This window comes from Thamnophis elegans, chromosome 12 (genome assembly GCF_009769535.1).
Source record: "Thamnophis elegans isolate rThaEle1 chromosome 12, rThaEle1.pri, whole genome shotgun sequence".
In the NCBI taxonomy this organism is placed as follows: Eukaryota; Metazoa; Chordata; class Lepidosauria; order Squamata; family Colubridae; genus Thamnophis; species Thamnophis elegans.
The window spans coordinates 24,591,729-24,613,335 of NC_045552.1; the positions used below are offsets into that span (position 1 = coordinate 24,591,729).

General features: G+C 40.7%; 1 protein-coding gene across 1 annotated transcript in view; it reads left to right on the top strand.

Moving 5' to 3' along the window:
- CSMD2 (CUB and Sushi multiple domains 2) overlaps positions 1–21,607 on the top strand; it is a 735,331-nt gene that overhangs the window by 201,348 nt on the left and 512,376 nt on the right. The window contains exon 4 of the mRNA XM_032227842.1: positions 19,499–19,706. Coding sequence (XP_032083733.1) covers positions 19,499–19,706 — 208 coding nt within the window. The remainder of the gene's footprint in view (positions 1–19,498; positions 19,707–21,607) is intronic.

The window sequence follows — 21,607 nt, forward strand, 5'->3', positions numbered from 1 at the left end:
CCCGCCTCCTCCTCCTCCTCCTTGGCATCCTCAGGCTCCTCATCCTGCACTGGTGGCAGCTCAACCTCCCGGGTGGCCTCCATGCTCCTACCAGCGTCCCAGGCCACGGGCATGCTTCTCTAATGTCACTGATGCACCATGGACAGACCCGGAAGCAGTGCCTGTTGCCCAGCAATGTCGGAGTCTTACCCCCCACCTCCTGGGGGATACCCTAGCCATGGAGCACCCCCCCCCAAGGAAGAGGGAGGGGCCTGGGTGACCCCTGACAGGAGGACACTTGGCATTGGGGAACCCCCCCATAGATTCCCCTACCCCCCGAAAGAACATATCCACCCCCAGGAAGGAGGGTGAGGGGCACGTTTGGCCTCCCTAGGGGGTTTCAGTATGGGTGGCTTCAGGACTTGGCCCTCAAGGGGGCTCTTGGGCCTGGAAGGGATTGACAGCCTCTTGGTCCCCCAGGAGCTGCCATGGGTGCTGATATAGGTAGTCGTCCGCTTATGACCACAATTAAGCAAGACAGTTGTTAAGTAAGTCTGGCTTCCTCCCAGCTCAGGGGCAAAACAGAAGTTGGCGGAGCTGAGAAGGCCCGTTCCTTGCCCTAGCTCCATTGGGACTCAATGGCTCTTTCCGCCGGCACAGTTTCGGCAGGCAGAAATGGCATCGCAGTCGGACTGTGACTGCACGCGTCCTTCCAGGTTCCCTTGAGGTCCCTGTCCCTCCCCTCTGGGAAATCCAGGAAGGAATAGTCGGTATTTCTCTAGCCGAAGTATTTCCTGGAGCTCTATCATACTGGGTCATCTTTTCCTATAAAAGGAAGTAAAAGGGGAGAGTTCTGTTTTCTTGCTTTCATGTTTTAATATCTTCAATGAAAGTACTGAGACATAGAGAGAGGTTAGACAGAGTGTCTTTTGTCTTGCCCCGCTTAGGATTTATTAAGCAAATCCACTGCGCTTTCAACATGAAGCCAAAATTGGGACTTTTTAACAACGCCGCGGGACGCGGGACAAATTGTTCAAAAGTGGGACTGTCCCGCCAAAAGCGGGATGTCTGGTCACCTTATCCATCACAGCTCTAGTAGAACAAGGAAAGAAGGAACAATGCCATGAAGCTTTTGAGATTCTTTTACTGTAGTATTTATCCTGTATTTCAAGTGGACTCTGTTTCCTGGTCTGGCCTTTTGTCCTGTGATTGACCTGCATCTTTGATTAATACTGGGGAGAGAGGCTGATTAGACAAGCTGGGTCTTCCTATTTACTTTTGCAAGTTTTGAGATAACAAACGTTTTTTTCTCTTATCTGAATGAGATATCCCCCCCCCCCGCCCCTCTTCTATTCAATCATGTCTGATTCTTGGAGATTGTCTGGACAGGTCCCTGCAGTGTTTTTGGCAAGATTTTAGAAATAGATTGCCAATGCCTCCTTCCTAAGACTGAGAGAAAAGTACAAGCTTGTTGGAAGAAATGTCTATCTGGGTTCAATTCCAAGTTGGGGAAAAAGATTCTGGAAACAGTGGTGGCTATTTGGAAAGATGGTTTTAATAGTGGACAGGACCACATGGTTTGAAGTCTTGGGCAAAAAGGGAAGACATGCTGAGAGTTCCTGGGTTTTATGCCCTCTCTGGGCTTTTGAATTTGAGCTTGTATGCAGATTGGTTGTCAGACTCCCCTGGGACCATCTCTGTAGGCTGTCCTGAGTCCCAAGCTTGGTTGACTCTTGCTGGGTGATGATGTAATGAAAGGACTTTGAGCAATTCCTACTATGGGTCTGCCTGAAGGAGCTAGATCTTTGTTATGTAGAATAGACTGGTCCCAGACCTTAATGGCCCATTGACAAAGATGGGGGGGGTGAGTTTCTGCCTCCCTTATTCTGCCCTTGTAATATTTTCTAAAATATTTCATTTTTCTAGCAGAGGGGTGGGTGCTAACTTCCTACAGGCTCAAAGTCACCCAAATGGCTTTCTACCTACAATCAGGGGTGGGATCCTACCAGTTTTAGAATTGGTTCGCTGAGTGAATGTGCATAGTTTACAAAAAACTCACCTCCAGCATTACTGCTGGCAAGGAAAACAGCTGAGGTGTGCCAGCTATGCTTCAGAAAAGGAAATGTAAGTGAGTATAGCACAGGGGAAGGTGGGCAGGCCCACTTCAAAGTCGGAGCAAACCGGTTTGCTCCCAGCTGATAGTCAGAACTACCGGTTCACTAGAACCAGTCCGAACCAGTAGAATCCCACTCCTGCCTACAATGGAACTACAATTCAGTCTTCACATTTCTACCATGATGCCCTAATGTGTCTCAGTTAGATAATTATTTCCCTCTTAATTCAAACCTCCTATCAAGCCTGCAGCCATCTTTTCTTTTGTATCTTTAGCCTGACACACTTTCTATTATTCTTCTATGCATTTTCTATTGTGGGAAAATGGGAGGGGGGATTTTACGGAGTTAGATGATATGTAGCCATAACAAAATTATTTCTAGAAAGCCAAGGTCATCCTTTGTCTCTGCACCTCTGCACCTGACTGGAACTGGATGGTTGGAACTGCCAGCACGACAGTGGAAGATTGGACCATGTCATGTGTGGGTGTGTGGTGTGGGTGTGGGGGCAAGATCTTGAACTTTCAACTGGGTGGGGAAAATTGGGAAGCCTTCAGATTTTCCCAGATGTGCCAACATGGCTCTCTTAATAAATTGGGTTTTCCCAGATGTGCCAACATAACTCTCTTAATAAATTGGAATTTTGAGCAATACTTTGCGTCGGACTTTGATTTACTTTTGGATGCTATTTGGAACCCTGACACCCCCTTTGCTGACACCTAGACTGAGCAATCCTGTAGCTGCAGAGGGAAAGAGAGGTTGCAGGGCAGTACAACTTGCTCAATGAACACAACCCTCTTGTGAGTAAAATTTATGTATTTTTAACATTTATATAACTAGAGAATTCTGGAGACTGCTCCTGCTGCTTGTGCTCTCTGCAGCAGCAATAGGGAATGGACTCCTGGTGCTGTAATTAGTGGAAACAATTTAAATAAACATGATGCTGTTTGATTCAGTCCTGGCACCTCCTTTTAATGTTCTCCTGCTCAGTATCCATCTTGCCACTTCTAAATTAGTTGGCAACACAGGAACTTCAGACAACACCTATCTCAAAGGGCTGAGAGCTTATTTCATTGTCTTACTGCAGTTAAATAATAGATATTCTGAGGAAATCATTCTGCATACTGTTCAAAACACATTCGGGCTCCAAGTATTTAAAAGATGACACCCTTCTTTTTGATCCCAATATTTAATATCTAACCTACAAAGGGGCTCCTTTTGATGGCAGCTTTCCGGGCATTCTCTTTTTCAATCTTCTCTAACTTGGACTGCAACTAACATCTAACTATTGGGTATGTTTGTCATCATGACCTGGAAGCAAAGGTAATATTCAGCCGGTTCGGACTGCTTGACCCGAATCCGTAGCGCCGAACTGTGGGTGGGTCACCACCCACCTGCCCTGGCTCCGAAACGTCCGATGTAGCCTTGTTTTTGATGCCACATGCATGTGTGCATGCCACACATACAAGCAAAGCACATGGATGGAAAACTGCACACATGCACTGAAGGCACGCGCCCGCTCACAGTTGCAAACTGGTAACAAAATGAAGTGAATCCCACTGCTGCCTAGAAGGCAATAAGTCACCTGAATAATGAATAATGTTGACTCAAACATTTGGGGCAATTAGCTGTTCTGTTTTCATCTTTAAATTCCTGGACAGAGCTGCTGCTGAGAGAATTCTGTATTTGCAAATACATATAGAAAATAGAGCAATGTACTTTATTCACTACTGAGCCATAAACATTAATGAACATAGTTGCCTTCCAGATAGGGCAGATTCTGAATATTTTGGGAAAGCATTATGGATCAACTTTGGGGTTTGAGGGACCATTTTGCCTCCAATTCTTTGGCACTGGCTCCATTTTTAGAAGAATGCAATCTTCTAAAATCACTCAGCGCTCAGCATCTTAAGTTTCAGCTTATAACTGCATTGCCCCTGGGGGAGGATAGACTTGGCCATTCAGAATCCAGAAAAGCAACAGTAGCACCAAACTAAGAATGTCTCCAACATAGCAAAGGCCTAATCCCTAGCAGCTGATATGCAATGCTACATCCCCTTGGAATATGTAGCTGATTACTATATTGCTATTATGAACTGGGCATCCCACTGAGCCCGCTCTTTCAGGATCATAGGTTATTAAACAGGCTTATGCGCTCCAAAAATAGAACTATAATGAATAACCATACAGTGTGTTAACTAATAATTTTAGACTAATGGTATAAGGTTAATCAAGTAATAAGTACCTAACATTTTACGGGGAAGATAGCACAAAGAATTTTTAAAGCTTACAGGCAGAGCAGTCGAATAGGAAGTAGTAATCATCCACGAGAATTTAGCACATTGTTCAATTCAGTAAGGGAATAGCAGGAGTTGAGAGAGTAATGCAGCACACTGGGTTCACTGACGTGGAGTTGAACGCGTGGGGCAAAAGAGGGAAAGGTTCAAAGGAGTAATTCACTTTCTATCATTGCTACACTTTCTGCAGAAGGAAGAAAGAAAGAGAAACGTAGAGCAGATAAGCACTTTTTTCCTCTCTCACCACTGATACAGACCACTCCCTGCTTCCTGAGGGCAGAAATGGATGACATCTCCCTCACACCTCCAGCCTATTGCAGACATTTTTCCCAAATGACTTCAGCAATGAATGGAAGCAAGATCAGGAGCTGCGAGATTTGACTAGGAGCTAGAGAACTTAAGTGTTTCCTGCACTTGGCATACTTGACCTCTTGGCTTGACCAAAGGTTTATGCTTCTACAATTTTTTTTGGGGAAATAATAAGCATTTAGAGGATGGAAGCAAATCACATAATACTAAGTTAGTGACCATTAGCAACCTTTGTGTCTGATTTGGTATTTTGAGAGGATGTTTTGTATTTACAAACAGGTTGCGGAGTGAGATTTGCTTTTATGTAAAGTGATTATATAAGATAGGCATAAACATTCACCTCTCTCTCTCTCGCTCTCTCTCTCTCTCTCGCGCTCTCTCGCGCTCTCTCTCTTTTCAATGAAGTAGCCTGTCCCCATCCTAGAAGGTTTGCCATCATCCTAATAAGGCTTTTGTGAGATCTGAGGCATTTTTGAGAAATCAGCATAATGCCAGAGTTTGCTTTAGTCTTCAAGTTTTCTCTTTAATTACTTTTATTAGTAAAAGTTTTTTTAAAAAAAAAATCAAGGAAGGCTGATGGACAAAGTAACATTTTTGGGCACATGGGTGAAATGCTATATATCTGCCGTAGTCACAACATTCTGTACATGAGTACATGAGATTGGGTAAAGATTTTAGAATAAAATAAATGTCTGTTTTCTGTTTAGCCTTGGTTGAGCTAGAAGAGCAACCCTGCTTTATTTTTCATAGGGACCAATAGGGAAGCTAAATTAGGAAAACAAGCAAGATCTTAGAACCATGATGGCAAACCTATGACATATGTGCCACAGGTGGTACACAGAGGCCTCTCTGCAGGCACGCAAGCCATCACCCCAGCATAGCTCCACCATGCATGTGCATCCACCTCCTACTGATTTTCAGGTCTCTACCATGCATGTATTGGGCCGGGGCGCATGGCACGTGCGGAAGACACATGCACATGGGGGTGGGGGGAGTCTGCACATGTTTGGGGGATGGGGTAGCACGGGGGTCCGGTGCATCCCCCTACTAGGCCCAAAATGGGGCATGGCGGGGGTCATATGTGCCTGTACAGGGAGTGGGAAGAGTGTGGGGGGCATCACACGTGCATGCACAGGGGGGAGGTCACGCATTGCATCATGGGTGCAGAGCCAAGGTGGCGCAGTGGTTAAATGCAGCACTGCAGGCTACTGCTAGATCAGCAGGTCAGCGGTTCAAATCTCACCGGCTCAGGGTTGACTCAGCCTTCCATCCTTCCGAGGTGGGTAAAATGAGGACCCAGATTGTTGGGGGCAATATGCTGACTCTCTGTAAACCGCTTAGAGAGGCCTGATAGGCCTATGAAGCGGTATATAAGTCTACTGCTATTGCTATACACTTTTGGCACGCGATGACAAAAATGTTAGCCATCACTGTCTTAGAAAATGTATTCTGAGTTATGGACAAGTCCATGAAGTTACCAGCAGCTGAACTCAACCCAGAGGCAATGCATTATATCATAAAGTGTAAGTGCTTGTTAACTAATACACCTAAAACATCATTTTGTAGTGTGCATTGCAAAGTTAACAGGTTTTGCTGGCACCTCTCAATAGCACAGAGCTTTGCTGGCCCTCAAACATGCAGAAGTGACAAACCACTACAAGTAACCCAAATTAATTCTTCGTTTCCCTTTATCTTCCTGCCTATGTTTCTCTTCACTTGATCCTCCTCCTTTATTTGCTCTAATAGCTTTGTGTTAATAGAAGCAGCTTGCACAAGGAAGATAACCTGTGACAAGCAGAGGTTCCAGTGTTCTTTTCTGAATAGTAAATGTTTTCGGCTTTACTGACAAGTGCTTTTTAAAACTATTTATTTTTTAATTGTTGCACAAGAGGGTGGGTTATTCGTCTGCATTCTTAAAGGGTTGCCCGCTACTACCGTAGTTCCTTTGAAAGGGGTAAACTAGGCTGTTTTGAGAAAAAGCCAATTTGCAGTTGCAGTATATTTCAAAGAGGGGGGGGGGGGAAACCTGGGCAAAATTCTAAATGCTGAAGTCTCTTCATTCTTATACTTATTTAGTGATGAGCATCTGCCACTGTTCTGTCCTTCATTGCACAAGCTAACTGTTGTGGCCCACAAGCAGCCTACGGAGCGGGCAGCAGAATCCAACAGTGAGGAAGTTGGGGAGGAACATGGGCCAGTCTTGGAATCTGGGGAAGGCTCGGATGAGGGCTCTGCGTTGGAGGCAGAGAGGGAGCCAGGGACATCTGGTAATTACATGCTGCCTCTGGAGCCTCCAGAGTATGACATCAGCGAGGCAGAAGAACAGTGTGAGCCTGTACCCAGTGTGTGCATGCGCAGAGCTGCCAGAAGGCAAGAACAGTTAAGACAAAAAGGACGACGGAGTATAAGACGCACCTTTTTCCCTCAAAAAAGAGGCTGAACATGTGTGTGTGTCTTATACACTGAATACAGCATTTTTTGCCTACCAAAACCCCACCCCACCCTTCACCAAAATGGCCTTGCAGAGCTTGTAGGAGGCTTTCAGAGAGCTCCTGGGGGCTTGAGAGGGCAGAAATGAGCAAAAAATGGGCAAAAAAATGAGCCAAATCCCCCCCCCCAGCCCACAGGAGCACTCTATAAGCTTCCTAAAGGCTATCCATGCCCTTTTTTTTGACAAAGAAACGGGCCCATTTTCATGAAAAAGGGCCGTTTTTGGGAGGTTTGCAGAGTGCAAACACTTTTTATTTATTTGCCTCTTCAAAACCTTGGCGCGTCTTATACTCTGAAAACTATGGTAGGTTTAGCAACCTGTGGAGAAAGGGAATCTGCTGGAAATAAAAAGGAAGAAAGAAAAAGAGAGAGGCTGAATAATGTATGCAAAAACAGAGATACTCTTTTGAGCAATTGAGAAATCCTTTTCAACTATAGGATTCTCGAATTCTACAAAGGCTTCAAAAAAGAGACCACAGAGAAGATTGAGCCTGCTGTCCTTTTGGGAATTCATGCAGATATTCAGCTGCCTTGGTTTACCCTTTCTTTGGAATTTTACCCAAAAGCATGGGGAGATGAATATGAAGGACTGAATGGATGAATGGATACAGAATAAATATTCAGTACTTTTTAACATTATAAGGGAATATTTTATGCCATCTATAGTTCATTTATGTATTTGCCTATTCTGTCTATATTTAATAACTGAAGTTGCATGAAGGGACTTGTACCTGGATTGCTTGATATCCATATTTATCATTTTTGCAATGTTGCCTTGCTCACTCTGCCTTTTGGAGGGATAAATTAAAATGAATCGTAATTATGCATAGTGTCAGGCTCCAAAACCAAGGATAGCATATGGTGATTCTTCAAAGTTCAGTTTATTGTTTTCACACCTATAGACAGAATCTTGCCCAGACTATCTGCATCTTCCCTGTACTCTGAGAACTATGAAGGAGGACTGTCTTCACACTCTTTCTCTCACCCATTTTTTTTCAACTGAGTTGTCTCTTATTCCTCTGCAATGCAGCCCCTCCCTCTTGGGAATCCAGCCTATTACATACATTATTCCATTACATATAGCATCTCCAAGATTTTCCTCAATATTTGCAATGCAGAAGATGGCTCAATTGCCAACTATGGGTCCAAAGTTTCCTGAAAGTAGGCATGCATGATCTTAAAGTACAGAAAATACTTTCCCACAAAGATTGATCTTAGCCATATATAAGAGTCATCTGTCCTTGAAGCAGTACTTGGATTTTACTATGACAATTGTTAGCCTAAACACTATCAAAACTGTGTCCTAGATTTCAAGTCTGTTTCAGTTTGCTTTGGGGGTGAATTCGTGCCTCTGGTAGGAAGTCTGCAGGAATCCCCACATGACCATTATTACCATCTAGAAATCGGCAGTTGCTTTCTACTTTTCCTGAATTGCATTTTGAATCAAGTTAATGTTTTGTTTTCAAAACTGAAGCATGCATATATTTTTTTCCCATAGCTTTCGGTCCTTCAATATTGTACAATTTGAGAAAAGCACCAAATGTCATTAAATTTTTTTTGAGTGATGTTGTACTAATGGGCATAGTATTTTGTCTTTCATAAGAATTATACAAATAGAATATGGTGAAACTGTTAAAAAAATATTCACATCAAATTTGCTATAAATCCATCAAATTTATAAAATCTCCTGACTTGATAGCAACTCTGGGGATAGCTAAAAGTAGTATGAAAAGAATATTAATGAAGAAGAAAATAAAATGACATCCAGAAAGAGCAAGAAAATAGACAATCTAGCATACATGTTCCACAAAAGCTGTATTATCCATTCCAAGGAGGAAAATCCAAGTTTTTAAGGGCTGATGAAGAAGAGCAGAATAGGAGCTAATCGAAACTCAGGCAGCGGAATATGTTATTGAAATTCTGATAATATCTTGCCCACAAAATATATTTTGGCACTCAACAGACTATATTTTCTGTTTATTAAGATTATGTACATGGGAAGTTGACAAACATTATATTGAACATTTATACAGGCAATACATTCATACAAATATTTTGCAATCATAAAAAATTGCATTCTGAGAAACTGAATTAGAGACAATTGCTTCTTTTTTTGGTCATACGTGTTTACTTTGTTGTGTATGTTCACTGTCTACAATATGTTGACAAAATAATGCTACATAAATATAAACAAAGTGGGTTAATAAAGGAAGAGTTTCTAACAAATATAAAGACATCTGTATAAACTACTAAATGAAAAAAAAATGTTTGATTAGTTAAATCAAAGTTAGATTAGATAAGTCATTTGGTTCCATTCTCTCATCCCATCCCCTGGCTGGTTTTTACATGTTTCCAATCAAAATGTACTTAATAGGCATTGTCATCATCTTGCAAAAGTAATTGTGAAATATTTTCAATAGTGTGTGTATAAATTCTTTCTCAACGGCATCACAATCCTCTTTATTTCTGGATCCATTTTTTAACAAATGTGAACAAAATTCTCCAAATTCCGCTACAGAAGTTCACTTTTGGCCAAACTGGAATTTCAGTGACAGTATTTTAATTTTTATCACAGACAATAAATCAAGAATCATATATAACACAATATCTAGACTTACAAAGATAAATAGTCTTCCAGTTGCAACACTATTGCAATAAGGAGAAAAAATGGAATAGGTATTCTTGCAAAAAACTAAAGGTTTTCCGAGTCTTCTTCTCACAAAGATTATCTATGACAAAGTTTATAATGTTATTATTTGTTTAAATATAGTTTGTTGACTTAAGTCAAAATTTGTTAGGTTTGCATAACAATAAACTAGAGGGACGGGATCATACATTTCACTAAGCCATAAACAAATAGCACTATAATTTACCATGAAGTGCAAACTCTGGCTCTAATTCAGTTTTTATAAGTGATAGATTTTTTTTAATGTTCTACAAGCAATACATCCCAAGTTCAATTCCCTTCAACTCTAGTGCAGAGCAGTGGGGTTTATGCAGTGGTGGGATTCAAATAATTTAACAACTGGTTCCTAGCCCAAATGACCAGCTAGGTAGGTGGGGCTCTGTGGTCATGTGACTGGGTGGGCATGGCCAACTCAACATCACTCAGGTCGATGGGCACTTTGCCTTAGCTGTTACAATGGAATAAGGGTTAACCGGAGAGGCAGTTTCTGTAAGCAGGGCAATAAAGATCAGGGTAGAATCACCACCAGAATGTTTCCTTCCTGCCTTCCTTACAGGATTAGCCCTGTAAAGTAAAAACAAAAACAAAAACAAAAGGCGATTTCTTCCAACAACCAGTTCTCCGGACTGCTTAGAAAGTTAACAATCGGTTCTCCCAAATAGGTGCGAACTGGCTGAATATCACCACTGGGTTTATGCATTCTGCTAAGCTCTATTGTTATTTGGTTGATTATTTTGGTGAGCTTTGTCAACTGTACATTAGTCAAAGAACTAGGATTGGCAGAATGTGTGAATCAGGTCAGTACTTGAGAACTATCTGCCTGAACACCTAGCGAACCACCAACAAACACTACTGGATAATTTGAAGAAATAATTTGATGGATACATGTTTCCCATTATACAGATTTGATGTGTCTGTTTATAAGTGTATGCACACAACATCCCATTCTGTCTTCTATCTGTCTACTTAACTCAGCCTCCATCTTATTTAGCTGAATTCATAGAGTTGTGTTTGAAGCTGGAAAAAGTATTCAAGTCTCTAGTGTAATTTTAAGGAAGCATGGAACAACTCACCCCATCTGCTACTATTTGAGTGCTTTTGCGGCCAAGTCACCTAGGAAAGTATCCCTGCCATGTATAGTTTGAGGCCAAATAGCTGAGGAGGAAGTTCCAATAGGAAACTTAAAGTGTCCTAGTTCAATCTTGACAATCTTCTTCCTTTTTAGTGCCTCCATACGATAATGCAATTCATGGATCACCTGTTATAATCCATATCAAAAGCAAATAGCACTGTTCTGACCCAGATTTCCTTAGAAAGGAAGAAGCAGAGTCTTTCTCTGGGCAAAACCTCTTTTATTTACACAATTGTGAATTCCTTTCATTTAAAGTCAGCAAAGCATAGCAAGCAGTCTTTCAGAGGAATGTTTATCCACATGTACCTTATCTCATTTAGAGTGCTGCCAGGTAACTAGTTTCCAAATGTGTAGGGCAAGGCAAACTTGACACAAAGTCTCTTATAGTCATAAACAAAACTTTCCACACTTCAACCAACCAAATGAACAAATTATTTCCTGCAAAAACCTGTTCGTTCCTCTTTTGTTTCCTGTGGGAGGGGCCAATCATCTCCAAGTTGTGGCTTTACTCTTAAATCGACACTGCCTTCTTAGTTGTTCTTGTCTTCTGGCAGCTCTGCACATAAACACACTGGGAACAGCCTCCAGCTGTTCCTCTGCCTCGCTGCTGTCTAGCTCTCTCTCTTCCTCTGACACAGAGCCCTCGTCTGAGCATTCTTCAGCCCCCAGGATTGGCCCCTGTTCATCCCCAGCCTTCTCATTGTCTGACTCTGCTGCCAGTATGCTGGCCGCCGGTGGTTCACAACAAGCACATATAACAAAATTAATCCCAGATGCTAAAATATATATGAAGGAAACTAATTATACATAGGTGTTCTGTCCCCCCTTCTCGGCTTGTTAACAGACGACAGGCAAACAAACTTAAAAGGAACTTTCTTTATCAGTTCTCAGCTTCAAGCCCAAAAATAACATAAATACAGTCTCTAACGACATAACAGAATATAAAACAAATCTCTCTTACGGCAAAGCACTTCAACAAGTGTCTCTACGAATCAGGGTTACAGAAGTCAAATCACTTTTCCAAGTGTATATCAAAGAAACCACGATCAAGGATCAAGGAACATTGACTCCTGCAACTAGGGTGTGGCACCATCCATCCTTTTATCCCCAGAATATCCCCTAATGAGCCCCAGCTGCATAATTAAGTTTGCATCCTGAAAAGACTCACAGAAGACTGTTGCTGAGTCACAACACGTAGGGTATCTTTTTCAAAATATGTACCACTTTGTTATTACTCACTGTAGTGGTTCTTATTTTACACTAAACCATTCTGCAGTTTGTTTTATTTGAGCATATTGGTCAAACCTACACAATTGTGGTTTGTTCAGTAAACTATAAATACTACTGTTTCCATAGTGAAAGGATCAAACAGTGACATCACTGTTGCCCACGGATATCCAATTAGGGGCTCCTTTCGTGTTCTGTTAAGTTGCCCACCAAAGTGGTACCCATCTATCTACTCACAGGAGCCTGCTTTCAAACTGCTGGGTTGGTAGGAGTTGGAGCAAGTAATGGGGAGCTCACCCTGCCACTTGGCAGCAACCAGATCTCAAACACAAGCCTACTGATCCTCATTTCAGGGTCCTAACCCAGGTGAGCCAACACACTCCACTATAATTAAATAATGCATAAACACAATTATATTACCAATGGAAAGGCTTTCTGGTTGATTCATTTCAGCCAGAAATGAATTTCTGAATTGTCTAGTTTAATAGAAAGCAAGCTGGAAAATAGCCATTTAAGAACAAATCCAAAATGGAAATTCTTAAAGCTGAAGCTTTACTGGTTGCCCTGAAAGTCATCTTTAGTGAATTTTGAACAATTTTCATCAAAGTAAGTATGTACTAGAATGGATAGCTTATGTTAATTCCTTCTGGTTTTAACTTTTCCTTTGTTTGCTGTTTCTGAACTACACCTTTGACCTAATCACAGACCCATTTGATTTAAAGGAGGAGGTATTTAAAATTTACTTTCAATTGACTGCAGTAATTGATTGCTGCTTTCACCATCTCAGATTTCCTAGTGGTTCTTTGAATTATCTTCCCAATTAAACTAATTATGCCTTTGTAAAGAAAAAAGGTATACCTTAAAAAAAGACTGGGACAATAATATCCTGTTGTTCTGTTGAATGATGTATCTGTTTTGAAAAGGTGTACTATGTTTGGTAGGAAGGTGCAAAGCATAGCACTACAGGCAAGAAAATTGCATTGTTCAGACAATCCTGGAGGAGCTATTTTGACTAACAATACAGTGATTTGATACAGTAAAATGGAAGTTTATGTTGTCATTAGAGGTAGTCCTCAACTTATGACCATTTAATGATCACTTTTGAAAAAGTGCCTTATGGCTTGTAAAGCACTTCTGACTATTGCACAATTGAATGAGTGTGTGCGCCCCCCCCCCATACACACTTATAGTCACATGATTATGAACTGGATGTTTAGGAACCTGTTTGCACTTAATGACCAGTTGCCCAAAGACTTACTAGCATCCCAGGGGTGGCTTCTGGCTTCTGTTATTGCTGGTTCACTCAGGGACGTGCTTTGCTTAATTCATGCTTTGTGCACATGCACAGTAGTTAAAAAATTGCTTCTGCACATTCACACAAGCAAAAAACAAGATGACAGTACCTATGGTGCCGCTGGTAGAACTGGTTTGAGGGCATGGCCGGCCAATTTACTATCTGCTCAGCTGAACTGGTTCGAACTAGTAGGAACCCACTTCTGGACCAGCCCCAAAAAGGCAGTGTGGAAGCGAGCAAAAAAGGTTGTAAGTTGCTGCCGCCGCCTACCAAGAGGACTCCCTCTCATCTCTGGAAACTGTCTGAAAGAGCTTCCTGCCCAAACTTTCTACTGAGCTGAGTGGTCCACATGGTAGAGCTGAAATCCTTGGATGGGCAGCTCCTTCAGACAGCTTCCAAGGGATGAGAGGGAGTCTTCTTGATAGGTGGCGACAGCAACTTGCCACCTTCCCTGCTGGCTTTCCCACTGCCTCCTGGCCATGGTGGGTTGGAGAACTGGGCCAGACCTCTAGGCTAGGCAGGTTTCCACATGCAAGTAGGCTTTGTAGACTACAAGAGGCCACCTGGGGCCTCCCTCATCTCCCTCCCTCCCCCCCCCGTACCCCCACAAACTGTGCTTAATGATCCATGAAATTTCTTAACAAATGGAAGTACTGGCATTGCAGTCATCAGACGAAATAGCCATGTGAATGTCCTACTTAATGATCATTTCACTCAATGACCAAGTTTCTGATCCCAATTTTTGTCCTAAGATGACTACTTGTTTTTGTTTAATTTATCAATTTAAAATAAAATTTCATTCTCCCAAATGAATGTTCCGTACAGAATGGAAATTCATGCATTTTAAAGGAAGGAATTGGTGACTTTAGCTAATTGTTGAAAATACTGCTTAAAATACAACCTTGTGTCATTATCTCTGCTTTTATATAATTTTTTGCAGATGATTTCCAGGTTCTTATGACTGCTATGTTCTTTTGAATTATTTTGTAGCAGTTGGAAAATAATAGGAAGACAGTGGAAATGGGAATTGGATGTAAAACAGTTACAAAAAATTGATAGTATAAAGCTGGAAGAACACCCATTTTTTTCATAATTTTACATAAATAATAAAATATATCTGTATGTATTAGACAGTGATCCAAATAATTCACATTTTATTCTAAATTTGAACAAAATATTCAATGGCCAAATGTCTCATTTGGAGGATTACTACATATAAAATTTGGACTACATATAATTTACTTTATATGACTTTGGATGGCACATTTGATTAAAATACACAAAGCCAAATATATCGAAATAATTTAAAAAAAATACAATTAAAATACAATTAAACAGTTTTCAAAAAGCTATAAACAAAACAAGACTCACAGGAGAATATATTCTAAAACTTACAGATAGTGTGTAATCATTTCGCAGGCTGTATACTTCCAGTGGATCCCCTAGTCTGATGACATAAGTAGAATTTCCGGAAGGTCAGTTGGGTCAGGGGCAATTTCACCTTTGGGGGGAAATGATCTCCCTATTGATGGGTGCCACAGCAAAAAAGCCCCCCCCCCCAGATGAAATTCCTTGCCCTATAAAACTCATTGTTGATTGATATGTCTCACTTCCTTTTTTTCCCTTATTGCTAATTGACCCAAATGATAATGAACCAATTGTTATTTCTGCTTTTTTTTCCTCGATGTGGTTTTCTATACTTTACCTTTTTGTTTCCATATAGTACAAAGACAACACTTTTCAGAAGCTATTGGGATGTTTTTAGGTTTATTCTTTTAATCTGTATTTCAACAAAATTAATTCAGCTTCCATTTTTCTATTTCAGTTTCTATTTTTTTCATGATTTATTATTTTGCTTCTGTGATTATTTTATCCTTATTATAATGAAAAGTAATGTTTATTTGTTGCTGAATAAAACTTCTGCAAATTTCAGAGTGACTTTAAACTTCAAGATGTTGTTAATAATAAAAACAAATATAACAATATCCTCCCAGAGTTGCCTTATCAGGGAGATGGGTAGCATATACATTTAATAATAAATAAAATAAATAATAATTCCAAGAAATGTAACATATCTGTCAGTTTGAGCATCACAGGTTTCTAACTAACTGTTGCTTTCCTACTTTCTATGGAGAATGGTAAAGAGTATGAATGAACAAATGGAATAAGTGTTAGGTATCTTGCATATCTAGGAAAGTAAGGAAATAAGAAAGAATGTAAGATCTCAACAAAGGTGGTCATGGATTGGAACTGATCAGTAGAAGCAAAGGTGTGATGGGATTAGTTTAATTCTGAATGACAGAGCAAAAAATATGTCTGAAAATATGAAGAGGTATATCTTGATAGTTGGAAATGCATGTGAAAATGCAAATACATAAGTTGTTATAGTTGTAAAATACCCTAATGATGCCTGCTTCATAATAAGCGACCCAATATTGTAATACAAAAAGCAGTGATTTATTAATAGCTTCATTAGGCATTCTTCATTAGGCATTCCTTATTTCTAGCCATCTTTTTTGCTTTCTTTATCTTTAACTTTGCCCGTGTTTCTGTACTTCCTTCAGTCTGTCATAAATCATGTTATCCAATAGCTTCATTCATTTCAACCCAGCTACTGTAATCTGAGATCCGGCTCCGCCACCGCTCTGCATGGAATGTCAACACAGAGAGTTGACATCCGGCTCCCCACACTTTTCAAAGGCAATCTGTACAAGCAAAAACACTTTGAGTACCAGTATGGATTCAAGGCTGCATCCTCCCCCAGGCTTGTTTGGATTTTTTTCATGGAATCTCGATGCCAACTCTCTGTGTTGACATTCCATGCAGAGTGATGGCGGAGCCGGATCTCAGATTATAGTAGCTGGGTTGAAATGAATGAAGCTATTGGATAACATGATTTATGAGAGGCTGAAGGGAGGACAGAAGCACGAGAAAAGTTCAAAAGCAGATAAAGAAAGCAAAAAAGATTGCTGTCTGTAAAGTATCCTAACAATGCCTGCTTCATAATAAGTGACCCAATATTGTAATACAAAAAGCAGTGATTTATTAACAGCTTCATTAGGCATTCTTCATTAGGCATTCCTTATTTGTAGCCATCTTTTTTGCTTTCTTTTTCTGCTTTTGAACTTTGCCCGTGTTTCTGTCCTCCCTTCAGCCTCTCATAAATCATGTTATCCAATAGCTTCATTCATTTCAACCCAGCTACTGTAATCTGAGATCCGGCTCCGCCGCTGCTCTGCATGGAATGTCAACACAGACAGTTGACAATAGTTGCATATTGTAATCCAGGTGATAATATTTACAGACCCTTCACATCCTGGACATAAATTGTTTCAACCCTTACCCTCAAAATGACGCTATAGAGCAGTGGCAGAGTGGGCGGTACCGCCCCCTGGGGGGTAGTGGGATGACTTAGAGGGGCGCTAAGAGCCAAGGGTGGTGGCAGGGGGGCGCTAAGATGCAAGGGGGCAGCAGAGGGGCGCTAAGAGGCAAGGGAGGTGGCAGAGGAGTGCTGGAGGTGTTCTGCTGTACTGCACTCTCGACTTGCCTAGCTTAGCATGCAGGTGTGGAAGGGAATGCAATGGGACCAAAAGCGAGAGTCCTTCCCCGCATGGCTTGTGTGGAGGTGGCAGCTCAGTCTGACCTCACCAGGAACTGGCAATGCCACGCCTTTGGGAAGGCTTGGGTCTCGCGCGTCCCTTCAATGTGTGGAAGGGCTGGGCTCTTCTTCATCGCATGAGACTGGCAGTTAAAACTGCTCCTCCAGCTGCGGGGGGTGGGCGTGGCCATGAACCCCTAAACGTAGCAAGGGAGTTGTCTTCCCTGCTTCTCGCCGGCTTTGCCACCTTCCTTCTCTGCAGCCCGCTGTTATTTAATGAATGGACGTGTGGATGAACAGCTTCACAAGAGCCAAAGGTCCTGTCCCACCCGACAGGAGCGCACGTGCAAATCCCTTCCGTCATGCAAACAGCCCAGTCACATGACCCCCCAGCTATGCCCACCAAGCCACACCCACAGAAGCGGTAGAAAAAAAATTAATTTCACCACTGGGGGGTGGGCACTGAGGATCAATTTGTAGCACCAAGGGGGCAGTGTACTGAAAAAGTTTGGGAACCATTGCTGTAGAGCACCGCACACCAAGACAACCAGACACAAGGACAGTTTTTCCCCCGAAAGGCATCACTCTGCTAAACAAATAATTCCCTCACCACTGTCAAACCATTCACTAAGGCTGCATTACTATTACTATTAGTCTTCTCATCATTCCTATCACCTATCTCCTCCCACTTATGACTGCAGGGCTGTAACTTTGTTGCTTGCATCCTTACAATTTATATTGATATTGACTGACTATCATTAAGCGTTAGAATATAACTAGAATAAAAGAATAATAACTACAGGAAGAGAAAGAATATTCCTCTATGGAAAGAGAATTAAGAAATAGATTAATCTCTCAGAGGGCAAATGGAAAGTGGAAATAAGATGGAACAGAATGCAAAGAATTATGCTACACAATGACACAGAAAAGTGTGAAGATATATTTATGCAAAGTATGAAAAAAGTTGTTTTATGAAATAATCAGGCAAAGGATCTTGAGAATAAGAAGGAAGGCATATTAAAAATGGTTGCAAAAAAGGATGAAAGGTTTTGTTCTTAAAGAAGATAGTTGCAAAGAATGCACTCAGAGTGGAGGGGAAATCATTAAAATGTGCAGAGCAATTTTGATAGATATAGAACATTTTTTTAAAGTGAAGGAAGAAGAGTGAAGGAATCCAGCAGAGTGAATGATATTAAAAATAAAAACGATGAAATCATCTGGTAAAAGATGTATACGATCTGAAGAGAAACCAGAATCATTTGGGATGAGAAACTGCTGGAATAATATTTTAGATCTCTTTATAGGAATGATAATGATATATAAAAGAGTGGAAATGATGAAAAAAAAGCCAATGCCCCAACACTGGAAGTCTTTAAGAAGATGTTGGATAGTCATTTAGTTTAGTTTAGTTTAGTTTATTTGGATTCATTTGTCTGGAATGGTATAGGGTTTCCTGCCTAGGCAGGGGGTTGGACTAGAAGACCTCCAAGGTCCCTTCCAACGCTGCTATTGCATTGTATTGTCTATTATATTTATATACCACCAAATGGAAGTGAGTCAACGTTATCAAATACTTTACAGTGCAATACAGTTGCAATACAATAACATGCAATTGAAATATAGTCGCTTGCTGCTCCTGAGCCAAACGTCTCCTGAACTATGGAATAGTTTTATAGGAAAAGTCAGCCACCATATTGTTGGCAAGACTCAGGAAAACAAGAACAATGTAAATGTCATTAACATCTTTTTAAGTTAGTTTGGAATAGATAGAAAATTTTGGATCCTAGAATCAGAATTTCCCAATTTCAGTTTTAGGCAGTCTCTTCTCTTGGAAGCATTTATCCCCAGATCTCTCAGCACTTCAGCATCCTTTTCTGAGATAGGCATTCATCTGACTCACCTCCAACCTTCTCACAATCTTACTTAGCATCATATGCAGAGCAGAGGTGGTATTCAGCCAGTTTTGACAGGTTCTGGAGAAAATTTTGAAAGTGAAGAGGGAATGGGAATATTTTCAGAATCTTTCCCCTGCCACACCCACAGAACCAGTAGTAAATTTTTTTGAATCCCACTACTGATCATATGGGATGTCATCACCCATATATCTCTGGAAAAGACCATCATGTACATTCAGTCCAGAGTGTGACATATGATCTAGGGCAGACTTTCTTATTTGATTCAAGAAGAAATGGGCTCTGTGTTATGTTTCCTCTCTTAAATGGCTCCACTACACTAACTTCCATGATGGTTTTGACAGAAAGGCTTTGAAAATATTTTGTATGTTGGCCAGGCTGGAGCATGGAGAATGTTGTCAAAAGTTCAGGCTGACATTTGTTATTTTTGGCTGAACTAACCTTTCTTGTTTTGGTTTTCAGCCGATGATGCCTGTGGTGGGACACTTCGGGGGCAGAGTGGAATAATTTCAACTCCCCATTATCCTTTGGAGTACAACAACAATGCTGACTGCACATGGACAATTTTAGCAGAGCCCGGAGACACGATAGCTCTGGTTTTCTTGGATTTCCAATTGGAGGATGAATATGACTTTTTAGAGGTCACTGGAACTGAGGGATCCTCTTTATGGTAAGTAAGTGCTTTGCTTTTTTAGATCAATGTGGATCATTTGTTCCCTTTGGTACTATATCTTGCAAGTGGTGGCTTGCAACTGATCAGAACCGCCAAAATAAAGAACAATAGGGATTGCTAATGTCGCTAAAATGTTTCATTAACATTCAGTGAAAATGTCACTCTTCATCCCACAATCAGGATTTTCTCTTTACCATCTCTCTCTCTCTCTCTCTCTCTCTCTCTCTCTCTCTCTCTCTCTCTCTCTCTCTCTCTCTCTCTCTCTCTCTCTCTCTCTGTCTCTCTCTCTCTCTCCCCCTCCCATCCTCCCTCCATCCATCTATCTATCTATCTATCTATCTATCTATCATCTACAATGAAGGTATTAAATTTTTTTAACTCATGCAAAGAAATAAAATAAACTGTCATGAATGTCTGTAACTTTGGGGGTTGGCATAATACATGTGTCTATCATAAAATTAATTTCTATTTTTTTATGACAGCTGTAGTGAAATTCTTGGAGCTGGAGGGAATTCCACTGCCTTTGAGCAAATCAATTACCTTGACTATTGCACAACTGCCCAGAGTTTCTAAAAGTGGCATATAAATTATTGTTACTGTTCTGACTGTGGCCTTTTGTCTCTATTTTGTTTTAATGGTGTTCGTTGAAGGGCATCTGTATTGCCTTTATATTAAAGAGAACCCATTGGTAGTCTTGTTCTTCTATTTCAAAATGAAATATGTCAACAACGGTATAGTCATGAAACTTTTCTAGCTTGGTAATTTTTATCAATTTGATATTGTTGGACAATTGTGTTATCAAAACATAAAGTAAGGTAAATGAATTTTTGAAGAAAAAATCACACTAAACAATTTTAATCCCTGTTTCAGGGAAGTAAGATTAAAAAAAAACAGTTGTCTGTCATGAATTTATCTTGGTTCCACAGTAGGTTCTGGTTTTCTTCACTCCATTTTGGTTTGTGTTGGTTAGTTGAGTATTTTTGAATGTTTATTTAAGGCAGAGGTGTAAAAAATACCTATCAATGGAGAAATAATTGCTGAAGTTATACAATCACTAAACTTATTTTGAGTGTTAAAGTTTCCAAACAGAGCACACGTTATAGGAATTATACATTTTTGAGCCTGGTGTCAAAATCCCCACTATATTATTATTTATAAGTGTTAAAAAAGAAAAAGAAAGAAAAACACCCCTAGATAATAAAGCTAAATATTTTATTTCTGACTTCTCCCTTCTTTGTGCTCCAACCAATTTCCAGTTTCCTTTGGTTTAAATGTTAAAACCATCCTCTTTGTATTTACCTTGCTGCGTAGTATAGTTGATTGCTTAATATCCAACTGTTAATTCTTGTTTGTTACATAAACCATAATTGTCTGGGATCACATTAACCCATGAATAGTATCATCCTTGCAAAGAATAGTAGCTTAGTTCACCCATAACCAAATAAAATCTCCTTCCCACTCAAATCACATTGTGGTTTAAGGCAGGGGTGTGTTCCAGAAGAGACTACTGCCGGTTTGCTCAGGAGTGCACCATGCGTGCGTGCAGTACAACTAAAATTGGTTTGTGTATGTGTTGAATATCCAGGATATTCTTAAAAGGCCGACAACAGCCTATGCTGCGCCCTGATTGGCTGGGATGCAGCATAGCCTGTTGCTAGCCAGTTACCACCCCCTGATTGGTTCTGTCAGTTCTAACCCTGATTGGTTTTGACAGTTCTGACAGTTACTGTTGTTAGTATAAATACCCTGGTGCGTTTCTGGGCGTTTTGAATCGCTGTCATCTCTGTTCTAAATAAACATCTTGTTCTTGCATCCATGGCTCCTGCGTCTTCCATCTACCAATACACAAAAGTATGCGCAGAAGCAAAAAAACAAGATGGCGGCACCAGGGGCGTGGC